The sequence below is a fragment of the Stegostoma tigrinum genome, chromosome 38 (genome assembly GCF_030684315.1).
Source record: "Stegostoma tigrinum isolate sSteTig4 chromosome 38, sSteTig4.hap1, whole genome shotgun sequence".
Lineage (NCBI taxonomy): Eukaryota > Metazoa > Chordata > Chondrichthyes > Orectolobiformes > Stegostomatidae > Stegostoma > Stegostoma tigrinum.
In genome coordinates, this window is record NC_081391.1 from 13061000 (window position 1) to 13086886 (window position 25887).

The 25887-nt window shown below is 45.8% G+C and overlaps 3 protein-coding genes across 3 annotated transcripts; all 3 read left to right on the forward strand.

The window, feature by feature from the left end:
* The first annotated feature begins 3287 nt into the window (after window positions 1-3287).
* On the forward strand, window positions 3288-8668 carry LOC132206464 (ferritin, middle subunit-like). The gene is made up of 5 exons (XM_059640657.1): window positions 3288-3389; window positions 5564-5710; window positions 7188-7313; window positions 7774-7911; window positions 8549-8668. Exons 1-5 carry the CDS (start codon window positions 3288-3290, stop codon window positions 8666-8668), a joined length of 633 nt encoding a protein of 210 aa, XP_059496640.1.
* A 2597-nt stretch (window positions 8669-11265) lies between these two features.
* Window positions 11266-16460, forward strand: LOC132206552 (ferritin, heavy subunit-like; the record flags this gene model as incomplete). The annotated part of the gene is made up of 4 exons (XM_059640760.1): window positions 11266-11367; window positions 14203-14349; window positions 15729-15854; window positions 16317-16460. Coding segments are annotated over exons 1-4 (519 nt in total), but the record flags the coding sequence as incomplete, so codon positions are not given.
* A 4446-nt stretch (window positions 16461-20906) lies between these two features.
* On the forward strand, window positions 20907-25057 carry LOC132206390 (ferritin, middle subunit-like). The gene is made up of 4 exons (XM_059640481.1): window positions 20907-21008; window positions 22769-22915; window positions 24312-24437; window positions 24902-25057. Exons 1-4 carry the CDS (start codon window positions 20907-20909, stop codon window positions 25055-25057), a joined length of 531 nt encoding a protein of 176 aa, XP_059496464.1.
* Window positions 25058-25887: the final 830 nt, after the last annotated feature.

The window sequence follows — 25887 nt, forward strand, 5'->3', positions numbered from 1 at the left end:
TGTGGCCTGGAGTACTGTCTGCTTGTTCTGAATGCATTCCCCACTTCACCCTGGGCAACCCGTCTCATTCCAGGGAGAAGGGGCTTGTAGCAAAGAATGTAATGGCTGTACCAGCTGAATGCAAATGAATAAAATCATGTATTGATCTTGCTTATTGTCCATCATTCAGAGCACTGGATATTTTGGGAGATATCTTATTGAGCTTGAAGGCAGTTCTCTTTCTGTAATTTGGCTGACCCAATTACTAATTGGACATGAAAACAACCTTTCAATGGATGTATTTACTAACTCTCGATCATTGCACAGTAACTAGATGGACTTCCTTTTTCTCATGACACAGGAGACTCAAGACTTTCCCCTCTGAGTAGGATGAGGTTGGTGTTTCCCCAATTGTGGGGTGGAAAATCTTCCAGAGGTCAATTAGTACACTTCTGGATACTCTAGGTTCAATTGTCGATCAGAACTTGTCTTCCTTTTTGAGACAGGATGTTCCCGTACCTTCTCGAAGGGATAAACCAGACGCCCATTCCATAGGATGTGGGATATCTACGTTCAATGCCAGGTTTCCCTTCCTACAGCCTCCCCTCAGTCACCACGAGCAATGAGATTTGTCACTCGGACGATAATCTAATGGGAAGACAAGTCTGTGATTTGGAGGCTGGATCAGTTGACAAAATGCTGGCGGGAGTAGATATATCAAGTTCTGCTCTAAATCCAGTTGCAGGAACCAGCTAAGTTAGGAAAGACACAGGCTTGACTCATCTGGTGTAACCTCCCCAGTGAGGCCCTACCATGACCAGTATTTTCTATTCTCAGCATTGTTGTTTTTGGTCTCCTGTGGATGTAGCCTAGGGATCTTGGAGCCGGTTATGGATCAAAGCAGGACCAGCACTGGAGGCCTGTGACCTTCTGTTTCTCCCCATCTCTTGTTCCAGCCAACTGCAGTTGCACCCCCTACCCGGTTAAATCCCTCTTGACATTTCTGAGGGAGGGTGGCTGGACTCACTGTGGGTTGGCTTTTTCATTCCACCATCTGAGTAACATAGACCGCTCCATCTTTGCTCAAGAAGGAGTCAGTTCACACTGGGGCTGAGCTTTTCCCAAGAGCAATCCAAAATTGTCTTTACTGTGGCATCCTCCCCTTCTTCCTCCTCCTTTCTCCACCACACCCCCCCTTCTCTCCCAGCATTCACTCCAACAAGCTGCCCAGCCCAGATCTGGGAAAATTCAGCCCAACCGTTCACAGAAGCCACTTACCAAGAGGTCAGCTGGAATTCCCCTGATCTGTATGGGATTACAATGTCTGCTCTCGATGCTAACAACAGGAAGTTGTAGTTTTTGCTGCAGAATCCCTCAATGTGGGCAGATGTCATTCAGCTAATTAAATTTGTAATGACCTACTGAGCAACCTCCTGCTCAGGGACACCCTATTCCCTTAATCCCACATTTCCCATGGCTAATCTAACAAATCCGAATGCCCCTTGTCACTGTCAGCAATTATCTTTGACAATCGACCTAATCTGCAGCCCATTGGACGAGGGGAAGCAGTCGGAGCAGATGGTGGAAATCCATGCAGACACAGGGAGAATGTGCAAACTCCACTCATGTTGCCAAAGGCTCGAATTGAACCAGAGTCCCTGTGGCTGTGACGTATCAGTGTTAACCACTGAGCCCCCATCACGTCCAAAAGTACCAAACAAAAGGGGGAGGCAGTTGCACAGTCATCAAGTCGTACATCATGGAAATAGACTCTTCTGCCCACACAGTCCTTACAGACCAGGTTTCCAAAACTCTGTAGTGCCATTTGGCCCATCTTCCTCTTAGCCATTCCTTCCCACATAAGTGTCCAAATGTCTTATCAAAGTGGTAATTATACGCACCTCTCCCGCTTCTTCTGGCAGCTCGTTCCATACACACACACACCACCCTCTGTGTGAAAACATGGTCCCTCCCGTCCCTTTTAAATTTTTGCCCCTCTCCCCTCAAACCGATGCCCTCCAGTTTTGGACCCCCCTACCCTGTCCCAGCATGCTTTTTATATACAGTCAATCTCGAGTGTGCCAATGGCAAGGCTACATTGAGTGCTCAGCAACTGTTACACTTCAGGAGGTGGTGATGAGCTGCTTATTACAGTCCACCTGGTGTAGCAGAGACCGGAATGATGCTGCTGCTGCTGCTGAGGAGGGGCTTCTGGGATGTTCATTCTCAAATAGGGATATTGTTCCAGGCCAGGATGGAGACAGATTTACATGGAGCTGCTTGAGTGTTGCTGGGCCTGCACTGAGCCATAATTGTGAACAATCCCAGCACTATTAATTAATACTTACAAACTCTGGTCTTAAAGATCGCAGACAGGTTTTGGACAGTCAGGAGGAGTTGAGAAGTTCACAGCAGAATTCCCAGCCTATGACTTCCCAGTTTCTGAGCTGTTCGTTCTACAGAATGTAATGTAAATAGCTGCAGAAACTCTCTGCTTCAAAACATGCTGGAGTTAAGTACCAGTTGTCCTTGAAATTGTTAAGAACTGAATACAGAGATAAAAATGTTGAACTGCAATATATTTCCAACAGCTGACAACTGGGCCATTTAAATATAGAGGCCTGAGGCCTACTGTGTGCCTGAGGCACTCAGAATATTTCAAGTTTTAATTTTCGAACTAGGCTTTCTGAGATCTAACGTCAATGACAATCTGGCAGATTCAAAATGGATCCTTAAAGGACATCAGTTTCCTGTATTAAATGGTCCGGAAGCACAGGAATTCTGTTGCTGCACAGCGATAGGAAAATGTTTACTGTCAACAAAATCTGGCCATTTCTCACTGGGCTCCAACACCGTCGTTCAAAAGGTACAAAGAGGAATCCCTCAGAGTAACAAACTGACAGAATTCAGCAAATCTGTGATGAGCGTGTCTTAACACATAAACGCAGATACAAAAGTGAAGTTCTCGAGTCTATTTTATTCTCATTTTCAGGTTGAAAAACTTATACAATTTGTTCTTGCACAGGAGGTCAAAGGTCATTCAGCAATTCCATCATCCACCAGTTGTCAATTCTGATCGGTTTCTGGATCCAATTCCCATCCTGCACTGATTGGACGTGGCAACTGATCAATTGATTAACAAGAGTGATTGGCCATCACTGATGATGTCATTTCCTGCTCAAAAAATGAGGGTCTTCTCCTGGAGTATAAATAGACCCCAATGGAATTGCTATTTTAGGTGTAGCTGATTTTCTTTCTATATTTATAATTTGGTTTTGTTGGATAAGGAAAGCTGTTTCTATCACAAAATGGCCTCCCAGATCAGTCAGAACTATCACCAGGATTGTGAAGCTGCTGTCAACAAGCAGATTAATGTGGAGCTCACTGCCTCCTATCTCTATCAGTCTTTGGTGAGTGCTGTCCCTGTGGGGTTGGAGTTACTTCTGTTATGAAGTGAACTGTTTTTTTTTAACAAACTAGATTAACACTCTTGTAGACTTGTTTGTTTTTTTTTGTATCTCTCTTAGCTATTCCTTGATTCAGGGTAAATGTGGTGACAATGGGATATGATACTGATATGCAGCAACTGAGGCCCCAGTTGTCTCAATGATATGTGGAGGGTGAAGCATCTTGTGATTTATCTTACAATTCCTTTTTAGGGCTGTGATTGCCTATAACTGGCTGTGGCTCTCCATAATTTTCTAAACTGCTGTCAAGTTTCAATGATCAGTGATAACCATTGGCTAACTACCTCTTTAAATCTGCCTTGATGCATCTGTTTTAATTTTGTGCATGTAAATAAACAAACATACTGATTTTGGGTATTTACAATAAGGTGTTGTAGTAATTTGACAAATCAGATTTTTTTAAGCTGAACTGAAGTCCTTGAGGTAAGACAAGCTGCTCCCTGCTTAAGTAGGTCTCCTATGTTTTGGCTTTCTGTACCCTATCATGAGGTGGGTTTGATCCATCACTTCACAACCTGTAGAAAGTTGACTTGTTATAGGTGCCTGCCCCCTGCCCCCCCTGAACCCAACCCCCAAAGGGGGCTGCTAGAACATGCTGAGGCTATTGACCCAGAAATGAATGTTATTCCTTTACCTTTTATCCAGAAAAAACAAACTGGCTCCTCCCACCAGGTGGTGGTGCCCCTGTGCCCTTCCAAGGGGTAGAATGTGTTCAGAAGGTGTTGAGGTCCCCTTGGTGAGTGCTGCAGGGGACCTGGTAGATAATGGACCCTGAAAGGAGGTGGTGAATGCAGTCCCCATGAAGTGGGCAGCTCTGTCCTGGATGGTGTCTACTTCTTGCATGTTGTAGCTCCCGTTCTCCAGACACATGGAGAATATTCATCTCTCTCTGGGCTTGTGCCTGTTGCAAGGAAGTCCTCTCTGGGGACATGAGGATCAAGTCCCTATAACTACCTTTTTTGGGAGGAGGGAATAGCTTTAAATAGTGAACCAATTGTTGGGTTTTAGTCACTGACCACTGTCTCAACTCAATAGGGAATCTTGTGTGATGATGATAAAATCCCCACTATTCTTCACCTTCTACAACTTAACTACCCAATTAAACCACTTTTTTAAACTTTTTGTTTGTATTTGAGGATTAAACTAACTTCTCACCAGGATTCTACCAAAGAACAACTTCTTCTTTTGATGTCAATAGACTGTTCCTAATCAGCAGTAACTTGTTGGATTGTGAATCTCAGTTGAAAAGTGAGTGAAATGAGTGGGGAAAACAATAGTTTAGCCTCTTGGAATAAGCTAAATGGAGCTCTCAAGCTTTGAACAAGTCAATCTATAGGTCACACAGTCCTGCAGATACCATTAGGTCTCCTGAACATTTGATCTTGTTTCAGTTGTGAATTTTAATGCTTTGCTTTGCAAGCTTCTGGCAACCTGAGTGCATGGCATAAACAAATGTGATAAACTATTGCTGCAACAAGCCAAAGGCTGTCACTGGGCAGGCTCTCCTTTAGCCCCAAGATTCTCCTAATCGCCCTCATTCTCCTGCATACTGCAAACACCATCTCTTGTAGAGCTGCTTTATGTAAAACAAAAATACAGTACATCTGATCCAATTGGGTGCAGAGGACCTGTACCTACTAGCTACATTATATTCATGTCCAGCATCTGCATGCTACTCCAGCACCAGGGGAGACATGTAATGACTTGAAGTTGCCTGACCCTGTGCACATCCTGCATTCCAGCTCCTGGCACTTGTTTAAACCCTATTCAGTTACCACTTCCATCCAATTCTGGAGGCTAGATGGTAGAAAGGTGAATTCAGCTCTTCTATCTAGGCTGTGCCAGACCCACGCCCCCAAACAATTCAGCAGGGTTTACAAACCAAAACACTGAATTTGCATCTTACATGGAAGAAGCTAGGGTTGTTTGGTTTCCTCCAATTAAAGGAGCTGCTGGCTAACTTTGCAACACCATTAGTGAACATTGTAAGGTGTCAACAATTTTCAGCTGATTGAATCATTAGTTTGCTTTAGACTAAACCAGTCCTCCAGTTCTGAGCATGAGAAATGGGGTCAATGATGTGTTTAATGGGCTTTAACTTTTGTTCTCCCTTCCAGATGTCCTACTATGACCGGGATGATGTGGCCCTCGCCCATGTCTCCCGGTTCTTCAAAGATCAGTCCCAGGAGAAGCAGGAACATGCAGAGAAGCTGCTGAAATTCCAGAATCAGCGTGGAGGCAGAGTCCTCCTCCAGGAAGTGAAGGTTGGAGTTGGGGAGGGGGGGTGCTGGTGTGGTGTGCAGGAATGGCAGCTCATGGTGTTTTCTGTTAATAGTGACAAGATTTTCATGTGGTAAAGGATGTGAAGGTTGGAGTTGGAGAAGGCAGGCAGTGGGGAGGAGATGTGAGAAATGGCTGCTTATGGTGTGGTTTCATGTCCTGAAAGAAAGTGAAAACTGTTTTGTTTGGCTCCCCTCCTTTTGACTAAAAGGAAAGAAATCTGAGAAACAAGCCTCTTGGCTCCCCTCCACCTGCTGCTTCCCCACCCCATGCTGACCTGATAAACACCAAACCACATTAATCCCATTTACTGCACTTGGTCTACAGCCCCCATGGCATTGGTAGTTGTCTAGAAGCTGCTTAAATATTGCAGCAGTAGATGGCTCCCCCACTGCCCCACCCCCCCATATTATTTTTCCACTGGCCTCTTGGCAAAGGATTCCTCTAACCTGCTGACTCCTCACATCAGTGCCCTCTGGTCTTAATGTCTCTTTCTCCCCACCCCCTCATAGCAGACACTCCCCATCTACTATCAAGACTCCACACTAATCAAATGCCATCACATAAACATCTCAACTGACTTCACTCTGGGGATTGGAGTGAGAGATCTAATCTCTCCTTTTAATGGATTTTTCAGCCTTGGGGCAACGTCCTGGTGACCCTTCCAGTGCCATTGTGGCTCCGGTCACCACACAGTATTCCACCTTTGCATGGCCAATGCTGCAAAGTTTGTGACAAGACTGGAGTCCCTGTACTGTGCCCCAAGAAATGGGGAAGGGCATTGTGGAAGCCAACTTCCCCATCCTGTCTACACTTATGGATCCTTGAAATATCTCTAGTCTTGTTCTCTTGGTTCCTTTATTGTCAACATATTGCTGTCACTTCAATGAATTAAATAGTAGTGATGCTTTTGATCATTCAGGTCAGTCCGAGATGAAGCCATAAGCACAAGTGGGACTTCAACCTGGGCCTATGCTCCAAACCTAGGGACAGTACCACTGCTTAACGAGCCCTGGGATTAAGTTGTGAATATCCTCCTTGGGATGCCATCAGATGGGCACTGACAATTCTGTGCAAACATAACTCTTATCCCCACTATGACCTGGTCGTGAATTGAGTCTCCTTTCGGAAGAAGCAATAAGGGCTAGGTGAAAGCAATTGTTACATAACTGATCTGTTCTTCCTAAGGACTTCAGGGATGGCAGTAGTTAGCACAACTGCATCAGTGCTTGGGGCACAAGCTTAATTCTGGAGTTGACATGTTCACCACATCTCTACATAGGCTTCCTCCCACAGTCCAAAGATGTGCAGGGTAGGATAGGGCATGAAAAATGCAGGATTACATGGCTGGGGCTAGGACCAGGTTGGATGCTCTTCAGATGGTCATGAGTGGGCAGAATGGCCTGATGCATGCTGCAGGGATTTTGTTTGAGGCTTACCTGTCCTTCTTTGCATCCTCAGAAGCCAGAGAGGGATGAGTGGGGTAACAGTCTGCAGGCAATGCGGGTTGCCCTGGATCTGGAGAAGAATGTGAACCAGAGTTTGCTGGATCTACACCAACTCTCCACAGCCCAGACTGACCCTCATGTAAGCTTCACCACTTCATTCTCATCACTGCGAGACCCTCAGGGTAACACTTCATTGGTTGGTCTGTGTGGATTGGAAATTCACAGGTGTGCACTGATCACTTTGGGTCCATGCTGCTGAGCAGTTGTTACATGGTGATCAGTAATGAAGTGAAATGGGAGTTTGGAAGGCAATCCATTGGGAGTGATGAAGTGATATTGGCCATTGAATTCCCATTCTCACTTGGGAGCCTTACAGTGGAATGATCATTGTCCATCACCATCCAACTCAGCTCCACTTCACAAACAGCAAGATGGAGCAGCTGAAATCCTATTGTCCTCACTGGCACAGATTTTCCAGGTGTTAGCTAAATTTTCAGGGCTGTATGGAACTAGTATGGTAAAGCCTGTTTTTCAGTGGGAATTCTGAAATTGTCTTGGATAGTGTTAATGCACTCAGTTGTCATATTCCTCTGTTGCAGCTGTGTGACTTCCTGGAGAATCACTATTTGGATGAGGAGGTGGAGATCATCAAGCAACTCGGGGACTACATCACCAACCTGAAGCGCCTGGGAGCCCCTGAGAATGGGATGGGAGAGTACCTGTTTGACAGGCTCTCCCTGGAGGACAGCAGTTAGTGTGGCCTGGAGTACTGTCTGCTTGGTCTGAATGCATTCCCCACTTCACCCTGGACAACCTGTCTCCTTCCAAGGAGAAGGGAATTTTGTAGCAAAGAATGTAATGGCTATACCAGCTAAATGGAAATGAATAAAATTATGTATTGATCTTGCTTATTGTCCATCATTCAGAGCTCTGAATACTTTGGGTGATAGCTCTTGCTTGAAGCCAGTTCTCTTCTGTCATTTGATTGGTCCAATTTCTAATTGGACTGGGCAACCCTTCACGGAATCGCTCACTATCCCCACATTAGAACGTAACTAGATGGAGTGTTTTTTGGTTATTCCTGTGGAAATTGAAGGTGCTTCTCCTCCAAATAGGATAAGGTTGGGATTTGTCAATTGTGGCATTGGCTTTCTTCTAGAGGACAATTAGTGCGCTTCTGGATATGGTGGGTTCAACTGTAGCTCAAAGAAATTGTCTTGCTCTGGTGACAGGAAGCTCCCACACCGTCCAAAGAGACTTCTCTACCCAGCCTGATAGAATTTGGGATAGTGGTGTTCAATTGCACATTTCCCTTGAAATCTCTTCCCCGCCTCAGCCATCCTGCGTACTCAATTATTGCCTGAATGATGACAGCAACAAAAAGTGAAGACAGCCCTTTATCAACTGACCCAGCTGCCTAATCACAAACCTCTAAAGGTAGAGGCCCAGCAGGCTCTGATTTCAATCCAGCTGGCGGAAGCAGCAGAGGTGTGAAACAATCTCGACTGCCTGGTATATCTTTTTTTTTTCCCCATTGGGCCCTACCCTGACCAAAACACACTATATTCTCAGTATTGTTACTTTTGGTTTCACCATCCCAAACTGTGGCTGGAGCTCTTTCTCTTCCGCCTCTCCCCGCTTCTCTTTTTTTTCCACCCCCCCCCCCCCGACCCGACCTCTTCGTTCTTTTCTTTCCACGTGCCCCCACCAGCCTAAACATTCACCACAGCCCCTTCCCCTGGGAGTCAGCACAAGACATTCACCTGAACTGTACTGTATTATAATGCAGGGCTTCATTGCCGCTTACAGCAGGATAACAGGGACCTGGGAATAACACAGCAATGCAGCTGGTTAAGTGCTGCTGTTTGATTGGCTCTTGTTGCTAATGCCAGCATTGAGCGCACTAAGCTGCTCCCTTGGTTCCTCTGAGCTTCCCACATGGTGAACATTACTCCTGATGCAGGTTGATTGGGTGAAATCACATTGAAGGAGCAAAGTGGCTCGGAGAGGAGACATGGAGATGCTGACTTTCCTTTACGGCTGCTTCCTTTATCTTTCAAGGTGTCAGAGATCATGGGTTCGTGAGGGGGCTCTCAGAGACATCCTGAGGATTGTTCCAGGGAGTTTTGTAGCGAGTGCACACTGCAGCCTTCATAGAGGTGGGGGGGGTGCTGCAGAGTCAAAAAGCACTCAACATATTTGTTCCACCACATAAAGCAATTTATTTTCGGTGAAAATAAGTCTTGGCTACAGTAACCCTCAAGTGCAGGAAGGGACCATTAGGCCCATTAAATCTGCATCGACCTTCTGAACAGCATCCTCCTTAGACCCAACCCCTTTGCCTTAACTCCACATTTCCCACGGCTAATCGACCTAGTCTGCAGGCCCCTGCTCACGATCGACAATCTGTAAATCATTGGGCTGTGTGAGGAAACTCAAGCACCTGGAGGAAATCCACGCAGGCCATCACCCATGGGTAGAACCGAACCTGGGTCCCTGGCACTGAGCCGCCAAAACATTCTAAAGTACCAAAGGAAAGGAATACACTGCGGCAAACTACGTCATGGGAATAGACTCTGCAGCCCAGCCCGAACTTGCAGACCAGGTTTTCATAAACTGTGTAGTGCCATTTGCCTACATTTGGCCCATCTTTCTCGAAACCGTTCCTTTCCATGTAAATCTCCAAATGTCACTTAAATGTTGTAATTCTATCCACCTCTACCACTTCCTCTAGCAGCTCGTTCCACACACGCACTACACTATGTGTGAAAATGTTGTCACTCATGCCCCTTTTAAATCTTGCCCCTCTCCCCTCAAACCAATACCCTCTAGTTTTGGACCCCCCCCACCCTGTCCCAGCATGCTTTTTATATACAGTCAATCTTGAGTGTGCCAATGGCAAGGCTACATTTAGTGCTCAGCAACTCTTACACTTCAGGAGGTGGTGATGAGCTGCTTATTACAGTCCACCTGGTGTCAGAGAGACCGGAATGATGCTGCTGCTGCTGCTGTTGCTGAGGAGGGGCTCCTGGGATTTTCATTCACAAACAGGGATATTGTTCCAAGTCAGGATGGTGACAGAGTTACATGGAGCTGCTTGAGTGTCGTTGGTGCTGCCTCCAGCAAGAACATTGTAAACTATTCCAGCACTACTCCCAACTTCCGCCTTATTGAGGGTGGGGAGGTTTTGGAAACTCAGGAGTTGAGTACTTCCTGACAGAATTCCCAGCATCTGAATTCGCAGTTTCTGAGCTGTACCATCTACAGAACGCAATGTGAACAGGACCAGAAATTGCTCACTTGGAAACATGCTGGGGTGAATCACTAGTTCTACTTCAAACAATGAAAAACGAAACTGGGAGACAGAAATGTTCAACGTGCGATACATTTTTAGCAGCAACTGAGACATAGAGGCCTGAGGCCTACTGTGTAGAAGAGGCACTCAGCACATTTAGCGTTTTGCTTTTCAAACTGGGCTTCAAGGTCAAGGTCAGGGAGATCACATCAGATGCAGAATGGATCCACAAAGTACATCAGTTGCCTGTATTAGATGATCCAAAAGCACATTATTTCTGTTGCTGCACAGAAATAGGAAAATGTTCAGATCAACCAAATCGAGCCATTTTTCAAAGAGCTCCAACACTAACGTTCAAAAATTATGACGACTAATCCCTCAGAATAGCAATCCGACAGAATTCTGCAAATCTGTGATGAATGTGTCTTAACGCACAACCTCAGATAGAAAAGTGAAGTTTTAGAGTATATTTTATTCTCATTTTCAGGGAGATGTCCTTCCAGAATTTGCACTTGTGCGGGAGGTCAAAGGTCATTTCAGCAATTTCATCAACAACCAGTTGTCAATTCTGATTGATTTTTTGACCCGATTCCCATCCTGCACTGATTGGATGTGGCAGCTGATCAATTGATTAACAAGAGTGATAGGCCATCACTGATGATCTCATTTCCTGCTTCATAAAATGAGTCTTGGCTCCTGCAGGATAAATAGAGTCCCACGGCAGGGATGTTTACTGTTGCTCTTAACTTTGTCATTTTTGTGGTGAGGAAAATAAAGCAAGTGTTTCCTTTATAAGATGGCCTCCCAGATCAGTCAGAACTTTCACGAGGATTGTGAAGCTGCTGTCAACAAGCAGATTAATGTGGAGCTCACTGCCTCCTATCTCTATCAGTCTTTGGTGAGTGGTGTCTCTGTTGGGTGAAACATACTTCTGTTCTGTTGAAGTGAACTCTTCCCCTTGGATGTAATTAAGTTGTCTATCTTCTAGACTGAGTTTTGTGGCTCCTACCTCTTTCTCAATGCAGGATGAGTGTGATGTTACTGTAACAATAGTTTGGTGTCTAATGTTACTGTAACTTGGGTCCCAGTTGGTTGTCAGTGAGATGTGGAGGGTGGAGTGTTCTTGTAGTTACTTGCCTGTCCCATGATGGTGCTGTGACTGGTGGTAATTATCGCTTCCTGTGACTTTGTTTGAAACTTGAGGGAACTAATTTAAAAATGAATTGGGACTCACCATTGTGGGAACGGAAGCACCATCAGCTAGTCACTGCTTTTCTTTTCCCTCCTGTATCCTTGTTTCTATTTGAATCTTGTGGGGATCTGAAGTAAACCTGCCAATTGATACTGAGAATCTTGGTTTCCTATTGCAATCAGCTTAGAATAGGCTTGTTCTAGCCCTGCAGAGCTGGGCCGAGAGGTGGCAAATGGAGTTTAATGCAGACAAGTGTGAGGTGATGCACTTTGGTAGGAGTAACCGGAAGGCAAAGTACAGGGCTAATGGTAAGATTCTTGGTAGTGTAGATGAGCAGAGAGATCTGTGTCGATAGACACGGATTGTTGAAAGTTGCCACCCAGGTTGACAGGGCAATTAAGGCAGTGTTTGGTCTTTAATTAATAGAGGATTGAGTTCTGGAACCAAGAGGTTATGGTGAAGCTGTACAAAACTCTGGTGCAGTTGCACTTGGAGTATTGCGTACAGTTCTGGTCACTGCATTATAAGGATGTGAAGCTTTGCAAAGGGTGTAGAGGAGATCTACTAGGATGTTGCCTGGTATGGAGGGAAGATCTTGTGAGGAAAGGCTGAGGGACTTGAGGCTCTCTTCATGAGAGAGAAGAAGGTTGAGAGGTGACTTAATTGAAACATATAAAATAATCAGAGGGCTAGATAGGGTGGATAGGGAGAGCCTTTTTCCTAGATGGTGATGGTGAGCATGAGGTGGGGTAGCTTTAAATTGAGGGCTGATAAATATAGGACAGATGTCAGAGGTAGTTTCTTTACTCAGTAAGGGAATGCAATGCTTTGCCTGTGACAGTAGTAGATTTGCCCACTTTAGGTACACTTAAGTCATCATTGGATAAGCAAATGGGCGTACATGGAATAGTGTAGGTTAGATGGGCTTGAGATCAGTATGACAAGTCGACACAACATCAAGGGCTGAAGGGCCTGCACTTTGCTGTTATGTTCTAGTTTCAGATTAAACTGGGTGAGGTTGTGACTCTTATCTGATTAAGCAGATCTCCATTTGAAATCTACTTTGCTTTTCTTCATACTCATGAGGTGGGTGTGGGCTGTCTGTATGTCAAGTGTTGGAGCTTTTCAAAGGCACAGCACTGCCATGGGGCTGAGAATGGACGAAGGGTACTGACCCAGTGACTATGGTAAAAAGTTTATGCCTGTTGTATTTGGCCTGATTCTAAACTAACTGGCCCCTCTTTGCCCAGGTGGGGTGCTTGTGCCCTTCCAAGGGGTAGAATGTGTTTAGAAGGTGTTTACGTAACCTTAGTGTGTGTTTTAGGGTGCTCTCTGAGCTTGTCCCTGTCAGCAGGAAGTCTCCTCCTGATGAGGATCAAGCCCCTGTCAGCCCCACTTTGGGAGGGGGAACAGCTTTCATTGAGCTAGCAGTTGGGTTTTAATCACTGACCCACTGTCCCAACACACCTTGTAAGCATGTGCCAGGAATGAAATCCTTACTATTCTACATCTTCTAACTGCACATTTAAATCGCAAAGATAAATTGTGCTTGTGTTTGCATTTGAGAATTGAAGCAACTTTTTTCAGCAGGATTCGTAAGAATGTGCTTGTTACCGGCTGCTTCCAATAGCAGACCTGTTAAACCTCAATACATTGAATTGTGAACATCCTGGTTTAGAAATCTACAGGACTTTGCCTGTTGGATTAAGTCAACAGTGGTTTTTCCAGGTTAATGAGGGATCTTGTCTAGAGAGTAGTTGATCTGCAGATCACTGTCATATTTGTCATGTGATCAGTTTCTTTTGTCAGTCTTTCTTTCATGTGTAATGGTACAAGTTGCTAGCAGTCTGAGTCAGTGCAGCTGTTTTAGATGCAGCAGTAAACTGTTGCAGTAACAATCCAAAGGCTGTCCTTAGGCAGGCTTTCCTTGGCAGATTCTTGGAGCTAACCTCCTTCATTATCTCCTCATGCCTCCCCAGCCACCCCAATACTGCAGTTCTTGTCAAACTAATAGATACAGTGCATCCAATTGCATTGATCCTGACTAAGCAGAAAATGTGCTCCTTCCTAGCTGTTAATTGCAGTGTCTAGGATCTGTTTTCTGGTCTTTGCCAAAGCAGCAATACAGTGCCCTGCAGCTGTTCTATTGGTGTAAATCCTGCGCTCCAGCCCTTGGCATTTCTTGAAACCCTATTCAATCAAAGATTTATCCCATTTCTAGTGGAGGTTAATCAGTAAAAACATCAATTCACACTTGTTCTCACCAAATGCTGTGCCAGACCCTCCTGGGCAATTTGCCAGGAGTTTCAAACCAAAATAAAACACATGGTATTTACAGCTTACCTGGAGGAAGCTGGGATTGTTTTGATTTTTCCAATTCAACAGCAACTGCTCAAAACTGGGTTCTGAATTGTTAATGCATCAGGTACTTAACAGCTTATTGTCAGTTTGACTTTTTGAGAATGCTCAAGTAGCCCTGTAGTTCTGAACTGAAATTGGCCCACGACTTGTTAATGGACTTTACCTTGTTCTCCCTTCCAGATGTCCTACTTTGACCGGGACGATGTTGCCCTTCCCCATTTTTCCCAGTTCTTCAAACATGAGTCTCAGGAGAAGCGGGAACATGCAGAGAAGCTGCTGAAATTCCCGAATCAGCGTGGAGGCAGAGTCTTCCTCCAGGATGTGAAGGTTGGAGTTGGGTGGGGAATGGGATGGTCATGGCTGCTCTTGTGGTGTGGTTTCAAGTCAGTGACAAGGTTTTCATTTGAGTCAAAACTTTGTTCAACCTGTTTGATCTCCTTTTTGAATCCAGTGTAGAAAGAAGCCCTTTCGCCCACCATGTCTATGCTGACCGCACAAACACTAAACAACATTAATCCCACTTACCTGCCCTTGGTCCACAGGCCACTGTCCTGGCACTAAGTACTTGTCCAGCTGGACCTTAAACTGATCTGGAGTAGCTGACTCCACCACCATTCAAACATTTTAGGTGGGTCATCTCATATTTCTAACAACCCCTCGGAGGAGGGTGAAGAGAAAGTTTCCTCCAATCCCCTCTAACCTGCTTACTCCACAAACCTGGTTTCTCTCTGGTCTTGGTGTCTGCCATGGGGAAGACATTCCATCAACTGGCCACTCTCTATTCTTCAATAATTACATCAGGTTACTCCCTCAGCTGTTCCTGCTCCACAGAAAATCCCAGCCTATCTAACATCCAATCAATGGATCTTGGGCAACAGCCTGGGGAACCTCACCAGCTTCCCCCTGCAGTGCCATCCTGTCCAGGTGACTGGTGAGGCCAAAGAGGGAATAATGTGGTGACTAGAAGAACAAATTGTAACAAGACTGGTCCCCTTCCTGTTCCACCCCACCAAACTAATAGAGGTTGCTTGCCCTCTGTCACTGTTACACCCTGTTGACCTTGTCTGAACTTTGAGGGATCTATGGTTGTGGGCCTTTCTTAACTGTTAGCAGCACAACACACTTTGCAAACACCTCGCTGTCCCTTGGATGAATTAAATAGCCGTGATGTTTCTGATCATCCTGCTCAGGCATGTATGAAGCCACCAGCACAAGTGGTACTTGAACCTTGGCCTTGTCAGCCAGAGACAGGGGCACTACCACTGTACCATGACAGCATTTAGGATTCACTCGTGAATATCCTCGCAATTCCATCAGATGGACCCTGATGCAAATCTTGTCATTATCCCCCACAATGACCTGTTATTCACCTTCCTCCTTCAGATCAAGGACCGACAGGCAAGGTGAAAGCAATTCTGAAGGAACTGTTCTTCAGCTGTGCTCCAGGGCTGCCTCAGGGGCTAGCAGTGTTCTCAGTGCTAGGGACACAGGTCTGGATCTGGCCTCTGGTGAGGGACTGGTGTTGACATGTCCTCCCCATGTCTGCGTTGGTGTCCTCAGAGTATAAGAGGATTGGCCATCTGAAATGCAGGGTTACAGGAATAGGGTGGGAGAAGGACGAGTTGGGATCCTCTTCAGAGCAGTTACAGACTGATCCACGTTGTAGAGATTCTGAAGCTTAACTGTCCTTCTTTTCCCTCCTCCAGAAGCCAGAGAGGGATGAGTGGGGTAACAGCCTGCAGGCAATGCAGGTTGCCCTGGATCTGGAGAAGAATGTGAACCAGAGTTTGCTGGATCTACACCAAGTCGCCACTGCCCAGACTGACCCTCATGTCAGCTTCACCTCCTCATTGACTTCACTGCTAGGCCCTCAGGGCAACACCTTCATTGGTTGGTCTTTTGTGGATTAGAAAATCAGTTAGACTTTGTTTTTGTGCAGATGACATGGATCACTTCAGATCCATAGTGATTACAAAATCATTGCTGAGCAGTTGAGTCCAAGTATGTATTTTAACTTGTAAACCTATGGGGAGGACTGAGGGGATATTGGTCACTGAATTCTCATTCAGAACCACTGCAGTGGAATGACTTTTGTCCATCAAGTCAACTCTGCTCCAGTAAATAAACAGCAAGATGAAGCAGCTAAAAAGCAGTTGTCCTCTTTGCACAATTTCTCCAGGCGTTGGCTCTAGTCATCCCTGACAATCTCCCTCCATATGCACGTTTTTCAGTGGGGATTCTGAAGTTGTCTTGGATAGTGTTAATGTACCAAGTGTCATATTCCTCTGTTGCAGCTGTGTGACTTCCTGGAGACTCACTATTTGGATGAGGAGGTGGAGATCATCAAGCAACTTGGGGACTACATCACCAACCTGAAGCGCCTGGGAGCCCCTGAGAATGGGATGGGAGAGTACCTGTTTGACAGGCTCTCCCTGGAGGACAGCAGTTAGTGTGGCCTGGAGTACTGTCTGCTTGGTCTGAATGCATTCCCCACTTCACCCTGGACAATCTGTCTCCTTCCAGGGAGAAGGGGCTTGGAGCAAAGAATGTAATGGCTGTACTAGCCAAATGGAAATGAATAAAATGATCTCTTGATCTCCGTTCCTGTGCATCATTTTGAGACCAGTGATACCTCTCTTTGGTCAATCAAGCTTTCTTGCCTCACTTGACCACTGCTTTTCCCCAACCCCTTTGGACAGACTCCAGGCCTATGGGAGCCAGTTGTGGTTCAAATGGGGCCTGTGACCTACCCTTACGACAACCATCAACTGGTGGTCCTGCTGACCAGTTCACTTTGTCACTGAAGTCTGCTGCTCCTCCCAGGGGCCCTTGGGTTTTCTGAACTTTCTTGGTTCAACTGCGTAGATTTGTTTTTCCCCGGAAGGAATCCAAAATTCCTTAAAGGGGCTTCCTCAGTTTTTAGCTTTCTTTCCTTCGCCCAGGGCTCAGGCCCTCCCCATAACTGGAAGTCCACCAGCCCTGAGCTGGGGAAATTCAGCCCAAACATTCTCAACAGTCACATTCCAGAGAATCATCTCCAGATTCTCTGGGGCTACTTGATTGATAGTGGATGCTCTTGATACCATAAATACAAGGATTGGTGACCTGGGGCTTGGATGATAGCCCATGGTTCAAAATACTCACATTTGGTTTAAGCTTGCAGCTACAACTGGCCTCTGACTGTTGAAGGGTTTGTACAAAAAGCTGCTGCCTTGTTTCTTGGAACCTTTCCATGGGCTGATGAAATTTTTTTTGACCCAGTGAGGGAGCAGGGATTTCTGGGGAAGTTGGGGACTGTCTCCTTCAGTCAAGATGCCTGGACATGCTGACTTTGCTGTACAACTGTTTTCTTGATCATTCAAGGTGTCTGATCATGGGTTAGGGAGGGGGTGATCAGAGACAGCCCAGAGATTGTCTTGTTTTGGCGTGAGTGCACACTGTAGCCTTAGAGTGTGGGTCATTAAGGTACTGAATATATTTGTTCCATCACAAAAATCCTTGTTGTTTGGCCCAGTCTCTATCATTCGTGATAGAATCCCTGCTCTCTGGCAAGAGGCCATTTGACCCAGGTAGCATCAACCTTCTGACCAGCATCCTGCTCAGTCCCACCCCAGTCCTTTAACCCTGTGTCTTCCCCATGGCTAATCCAGCTTGCCCCTTGTCAATATCGCCAACTTAGCATTGCCTATCCACTTGACCAGCAAATAGTTCAGATGGTGGGTGGGAAACCAAACAGACACTGTAAATGTACAAACTCCCCAGGGTGCCCTAAGGCTGTAATAAATCCCATGTCGCTGTGAGGTAAGTGTTCGTTACTGAGACACTGTCTCACCCTAAAGTACCGAACAAAGGAATATGCTGTTGCATACTGTCAGAGTCCTACAGCAGAGATACAGGTTGTTTGGCTCAAACTGTCCAGGCCGAGCAGTGTTCCAAATCTGAACTAGTTGTGTTTGCCCCGTTTCCCTCAACCAGCCCTTTCCCTGGAAATCACCAAATGTCTTTTAACAACTGCAATTGCACCCACTTCTCCTGCTTCATATAGCAGCTCATTCTTGACCTAAACCATTTTCTGTGGGAAAAGCTCTTCTTCAGCTTCCCCCCCCCCCCCTCCCCCACACACACACCAACCAACCCCACATGCCTGTGTGTGAAAACATTGCCCCTACCACCTCTAGTTTTGGACTCCCCTACCCTGTCCCAGCATGCTTACTGTATACAGTCAAGCGTGAGTCTGCGAAGGGCAAGGCCACATTTCGTGCTCAGCAAGTGTTACACTTCAGGAGGTGGTGATGAGCTGGTCATTACAGTCCACCTGGTGTAGGAGAGACCGGAATGATGCTGCTGAGGAGGGGCTTCTGGGATTTTCATTCACAAACAGGGATATTTTCCCAAGTCAGGATGGTGACAGACTTACATGGAGCTCCATTGCGTGTTGTTGGTGCTGCCTCCAGCCAGAACATTGAAAACTGTTCCAGCATTACTCACTCCTAACTTCAGTCTTATTGATGGTGGACCGGCTTTGGAAAGTTACAAGTTGTGTAATCACAACAGAATTCCCTGCCTCTGACTTCCCAGTTTTTGAGCTGTTCACTCTACAGAATGCAATGAAAACTGTAACAGATACTGTCACCTTGGAAACATGCTGGCGTTAAGCGCTGATTCAACTTCAACAATGTAAAACCAAACATGGAGACAGAAATGTTCAACGTGCGATACATTTCTAGCAGCAGCTGAGACACAGAACCCTGAGGCCTACTGTGTATAAGAGGCACTCAGCACATTTAGCATCTTGCTTTTCAAACTGGGCTTCATGCGACCCTAAGTCACGGTGATCACAGCAGATTCAGAATGGATCTACAAAGGACATCGGTTGCCTGTAGCAGACGATCCAAAAGCACGTTATTCTGTTACTGCACAGAAATAGGAAAATGTTCATATCAACCAAATCAGGGCATTTTACAAAGATGAGGATAGCAAAGGTCATTCCCCTGTTCAGAGGATAGCAAATGTGGTTCCCCTGTGCAAGAAGGGGAGTAGAGACAACCTGGTAATTGTAGACCAGTCAGCCTTACCTCAGTTGTTGGTAAAGTGTTGAAAAAGGTTACAAGGGATAGGATTTATAATTATCTCGAAAAGAATAAATTGGTTAGGGATAGTCAGCATGGTTTTGTGAAGGGAAGGTCGTGCCTCACAAACCTTATTGAATTCTTTCAGAAGGTGAGCAAACAGGTATTTGAGAGTAAACCGGTTGATGTGGTGCATATGGATTTCAGCAAGTCGTTCGATAAGGTTCGCCACAGTAGGCTATTGTACAAAATGCGGAGGAATGGAATTGTGGGAGATATAGCAGTTTGGATTGGAAATTGGCTTGCTGAAAGAAGACAGAGGGTGGTCGTTGATGGGAAATGTTCATCCTGGAGACCAGTTACTAGTGGTGTACTGCAAGGGTCGGTGTTGGGTCCACTGCTGTTTGTCATTTTTATAAATGACCTGGATGAGTTTGTAGAAGGATGGGTTAGCAAATTTGCAGACGACACTAAGGTCAGTGGAGTTGTGGACAGTGACGAAGGATGCTGTAGGTCACAGAGAGACATAGATAAGCTGCAGAGCTGGGCTGAGAAGTGGCAAATGGAGTTTAATGCAGACAGGTGTGAGGTGATGCACTTTTGTAGGAGTAACTGGAAGGCAAAGTACAGGGCTAATGGTAAGATTCTTGATGGTGTAGATGAGCAGAGAGATCACGGTGTCCATGTACACAGATTCTTGAAAGTTGCCACCCAGGTTGACAGGGTGGTTTAGAAGGCATACAATGGTTTGGCTTTTATTAATAGAGGGATTGAGTTCCAGAACCAAGAGGTTATGGTGAAGCTGTACAAAACTCTGGTTAGGCCGCACTTGGAGTATTGTGTACAGTTCTGGTCACCCCATTATAAGAAGGATGTAGAAGCTTTGGAAAGGGTGCAGAGGAGATTTACTAGGATGTTGCCTGGTATGGAGGGAAGGTCTTACGAGGAAATGCTGAGGGACTTGAGGCTGTTTTCATTCGAGAGAAGAAGCTTGAGAGGTGACTTAATTGAAACATATAAAATAATTAGAGGGTTGGATAAGGAGAGCCTTTTTCCTAGGATGGTGACAGCGAGCACGAGGGGGCATTGCTTTAAATTGAGGTGTGAACGATATAGGACAGATTTCAGAGGTAGTTTCTCTCCTCAGAGTAGTGAGGGAATGGAACGCTTTGCCTGCAACGGTAGTAGATTCGCCAACTTTAGGTACATTTGAGTCGTCATTGGACGAGCATCTGGACGTACATGGAATAGTGTAGGTTAGATGGGCTTCATATCGGTATGACTGGTCGGCACAACATCGAGGGCCGAAGGGCCTGTACTGTGCTGTAATGTTCTATGTTTTATGTTCTATATTCTATGGCTCCAACACCAACGTTCAAAAGTTATGACGACTATTCCCTCAGATTAACAATCCGACGAAATTGTGCAAATCTGTGATGACTGAGTCTTAATGCACAACCTCAGATACACAAGTGAAGGTTTAGAGTATATTTTATTGTCATTTTGTGGCAAATACATTTACAGAATGTGCACTTGTACAGGAGGTCAAAGGTCATTCAGCAATTCCATCATCGACCAGTTGTCAACTGTGTTTCGTTTCTGGATCCAGTTCCCATCCTGCACTGATTGGACGTGGCAGCTGATCAACTGATCATCAAGAGTGATTGGCCATCACTGATGATGTCATTTCCTGCTTCATAAAAAGAGGGTCTGCCCCTGGGGTATAAATAGAGTCCCACGGGAATGATGTTGATTGTTCTTCCTAATTTTGTTATTTTGGTGGTGAGGAAAATAAAAGAAATTTATTGTCACAAGATGGCCTCCCAGATCAGTCAGAACTATCACCAGGATTGTGAAGCTGCTGTCAACAAGCAGATTAATGTGGAGCTCACTGCCTCCTATCTCTATCAGTCTTTGGTGAGTGCTGTCTCTCGGGGTTAAACATATCAATCTGTTCTGTTGAAGTAAATTCTTTGCCTGGCCTCTAGTGAAGCTGACAATCTAGTAGATTGAGGTTTTGTGGCTCCTACCTAAATATCAGTTCAGGATAGAGGTGGTGTTACTATCACGATGGTGTAGGATACTGATGTATGTTAACTCAGGTCCCAGTTGGCCTTCAGTGGTATCTGGAGGGTAAAAGCCTCTTGCTTTTGTTTTCTTTCTGACACAAGTTTCCTGACTTCATTTGCCTGATCTCTGTGGTGGTCCTAAACAAACATGCTGATTTTTTTTAACACTGACTATAACAATAACTTCCCTGTTGCAGTGGCCCTTGTTAGTCTGAACAAACCTGAGGCTAGTCTGTGACTGGTATCTATTTTATGTGGATCTCCTTCATTGAGGCTGACTTGGCTTTACTTGTATTTATTCAAGAGGTGGGTGTGGCCTATCCCGTCCCCACTGAGAGTTGATCTGCTGTGTGTGAGAAATGTTGGATCCCCTCTCTGCCCCCTCTCCTCCCCACCCCACCCCACACTGGGGCTGCGGGAATGTGCTGAGGCTATGAGCCCAGTGACATTGAAGAAATGGAGGTTGTTCCCATATCATTTAGCTTGACCTAAAACAAAATGTCCCCTCTATCCCGGTGGTGATGTGACTGTGCCCTTCCAAAGAGTAGAATGTGCTTGGAAGGTATGTGTTGAAGTAACCTTGGTGAGTGCTGCAGGGGACCTGGTAGGTAATGGACCGTGAAAGGAGGTGGTGAATGCAGTCCCCATGAAGTGGGCTGCCCTGTCCTGGATGGTGTCTGCTTCTTGCATGTTGTAGTTCCCCTTCTACAGACACACGGGGAATATTCATCTCTCTCTGGGCTTGTGCCTATTGGAAGGAAGTTGTCTTGTAATGAGGACTAAGTCCCTATAAGCCTCACTTGGGAGGTGGGACCGCTTTATTGGTGAGCCAGTTGTTGGGGTTTAATCACTGTGTCCCAACTCTATTGGCACATGTTTCCCAAGGATAAAATCCCGACTATCTTCTGCCACAACTTGTAACTACCCACTGAAACCACAGATATTTGCTTGCCTGACTGGTTTTTGGATTTGAGGATTAAAGTAACTTTACAGGAGTCCTTCCCCAGAATGTAATTCTTAGCTGATGCTTCCAATAGCGAGCATTAGCTCTTAAACCCTAACATCGAATTGTGAACATGACAGTTGAGATATGAGTCACATGGGCTGAAAACCTACAGGATTTTTTGCCTGTTTGGGTAAAGTCAGGGCAAGTGTTTTTCCAGGTTACTGTTTTCACTAGTGACGTTATCTACAGGCCACTAATAGTTGACATTTGATCATTTGTCTTGCAATTTGTTTCAGTCATGTGACTTGGTGCAAGTTTTTGACAGCCTGAGTTTGCACTATTTAGGCAGAGCAATAACCCACTGCTGCAACGATCCAAAGGCTGTTACTGGGCAGGCTTTCCTCGGCATTATCTTAGTGCCAAACTCCATACTGGAGACAGCACACCTTTGTAGAGTTCATGTGTACACTTACATCCCAATCTCATTGATCCTGGGTTTGCAGAAAACATGCTCCCTACTAGTCGTTGACTACAGCAGGGTTTCAACATCTTTTTTCCAGTTTTCCCCAAAGGCAAAACATAGTGCCTTGCGTCTTGTAGTTGAGAACTGGAATGGGGAGTGAGCCAGTGATGTCTGATGTAATTTTAACTTGATCTTCCAGATGTCCTACTTTGACCGGGACGATGTTGCCCTCGCCCATTTCTCCCGGTTCTTCAAAGATCAGTCCCAGGAGAAGCGGGAACATGTAGAAAAGCTGCTGAAATTCCAGAATCAGCGTGGAGGCCGAGTCCTCCTCCAGGATGTGAAGGTTGGGGTTGGGTGGTGGGGGAGTGCAGGGGGGAATGGCTGCTCTTGCGGTGTCATCTCCAGTGACAAGATTTTCAGATCCTGAGCGAGTGTGAGAAGTTCTTTTGCTTGGCTTCCCTGTTTGCTCTCATCCATCAGCATTTATGCAAGCCCTCTGGTCCACCAGGCCTATGCTGATGCAGCAAAGACCGAACTGTACTCACCCTGTACTTGGTCCAGGCCCTACTATACCCTAGTGTTTAGCACTCGCCCAGCTAGTCCTTTTAAACAGTGCTGCAGTAGCCGTTTCCAGCACTTTGTTCTTCCGTTCCCCAACACACCCACCAAATTTCCTCCAATCCCCTCTATCCTGCTTCCTCAAACCTGTGCCCTCTGGTCTTAGTGTCTGCCATGGGGAAGACATTTTCCCCATCTACTGTCCAGACTTCCTTGTCTTCCATCAAACAACCACCTCAGCCTCACCTGCTTAAAGGAAAACCCCCAGCCCATCCAATCTCTCTCCTCAATGGATTTTCTGTCTTGGGGAAACAACCTGGGGACCCTCACCAGCACCCCCTGCAGTACCATCCTGTCCTTCTGACCAGTGAGCCAACGATAGAATGCAGCAGAGACCGGAAGAACAATTTTCATAAAATGTGTTCAAAGGACTTGTCCCTGTGCTGTTCCTCACAACCCTGCCCCAAACTAACACATGTTACTTGGCCTATGTCCCCTTTCACACACAGTTTGCCTTGTGTGAGCATTGAGGGATCGATGACCCTGTGTTTATTGTAAGCACATTACTGCCCCCCACAATGAATTCAAGTAATGATGGTTCTGACCATGCTGCTCGGGCATGTATGAGGCCACAAGCACAAGTGAGACTTGAACCTCAGCCTTGTCAACCGAAGCTTGGGACACGACCGCTACTTTCCCCACAGCCCTTGGGATTCACTCCTGAATATCCTTTTTAAGACTCCAGCAGATGGACACTGGTGCAAATGACTAATCTGGTACATATTTATTCCCTGTGGTACAAGGATATGTTCCTGAACTTCCGGCTTCAGGTCAAGGATAAATGGGGCAAGGTGAAAGGAGTCACCAAGTAGCTAATGTTTTCTTTATCTGGACTTCAGGGATGGCACAGTGGCTCAGTGGTTGGCACTGTTGACTCAGTGCCAGGGGCACCAGTTTGGTTCTGGCCTGTGACGAGAATTTAAACGTTATCCCAAAGCATGGCTTCCCCACACAGTAGAAAAGAGGATTGGCAACTTGAAATGCAGGTTACACGAACAGGGTGGGAATGGGACCAGATGGGATGCTCTTCAGCAGTTATGGTCTCAATGGGGTGAATGGCCAGCTCCCATGCTGCAGGGATTCTGTTTCTGAAGCTTACCTGTCCTTCTCTCCATCCCCAGAAGCCAGAGAGGGATGACTGGGGTAACAGTCTGCAGGCAATGCAGGTTGCCCTGGATCTGGAAAAGAATGTGAACCAGAGTTTGCTGGATCTACACCAACTCGCCACAGCACAGACTGACCCTCATGTAAGCCTCACCTCCTCATTCACATCACTGCTAGACTCTCAGGGTAACGTTTCATTGGTTGGTCTGTGTGGATTGGAAATTCACTGAAGTAACACTTTCCATCCATTACTTTCCTGAACTATTGTCACATTGATCACTTGGGATCATACTGATTACAATGAGGGATAAGGGGAATTTGATCTATAATCTAGTGGAAGTGCTGAAATGACGTTGGCCACTGAGTTCTTCATTAGCATCATTGCAGTGGAATGATCATTGTCCATCACAATCCAACTCAGCTCCATTTCACAAACAGCAAGATGGAGCAGCTGACATGTTGTCCTCACTGGCACAAATTCTCCAGGTGTTAGCTCGCTTTTCAGGGCTGTCCAGAGCTAGTCATGGCTAAGTCTGTCTTGCAGTGGGAATTCTGAAATTGTCTTGGATAGTGTTAATGTACCAAGTGTCATATTCCTCTGCTGCAGCTGTGTGACTTCCTGGAGACCCACTATTTGGATGAGGAGGTGAGGATCATCAAGCAACTCGGGGACTACATCACCAACCTGAAGCGCCTGGGAACCCCTGAGAATGGGATGGGAGAGTACCTGTTTGACAGGCTCTCCCTGGAGGACAGCAGTTAGTGTGGCCTGGAGTACTGTCTGCTTGGTCTGAATGTATTCCTCACTTCACCCTATGCAATCTGTCTCCTTCCAGGGAGAAGGGGCTTGTAGCAAACAATGTAATGGCTGTACCAGCTGAATAGGAATGAATAAAATGTGTTGATGTTGCTTATTGTCCATCATTGAGACCCTTGATATTAAAGAGCTTTTGAGAGCTTCAAGCCTGTAATTTTGGCTAATGAAATTATTAATTTGACAAAATATTTCCCTGGTCTTCCCTCCAACACCACCCCAGCATCAGTCTCGGAATTCCTGTGGAACTTCCTCTAAGTTAGGAACCCAAGTTATTCCTCCAGCCAGAACTTGAGGTTGGGGCCTGTTGGGTGTAAAATCAGTTTGTACTATTATCTCACACCCAGGTATGATGAATACATGTGCTGTTAAAATTTTCATTGCTCTCAAAAGAGAAAACACCCCTGCTTGGCCGAAAGAAAGACTTGACACCCACTTTCACTGAAACAGGGCTGTTGGATGCTTTATGTTCATGTCGAGTTTGCTTAGCAATAGCTTCCCTGTCAACCTCCACCAACCGAGACTTATTGCTACAGTCCACACAAATCACAAGTTGATGCCAATGTAAATTCTGTGCCAGCTGGCTCAGCTTGCCTCAACAAGAGCTTAAGGGAAGAGATCCAGCAGCGTCCCCGCTCTAGCCTTGTGGAGGAACCAGCAATGCTGGGAGCAATAAAATTGAACTGAGCAACGGGGATCTGACAAACCTGATCTATTCTATTCAAATCAATGTTATTACTTTTTCCGGACAGTGCATCCTCGATTCACTGAGACCCAGT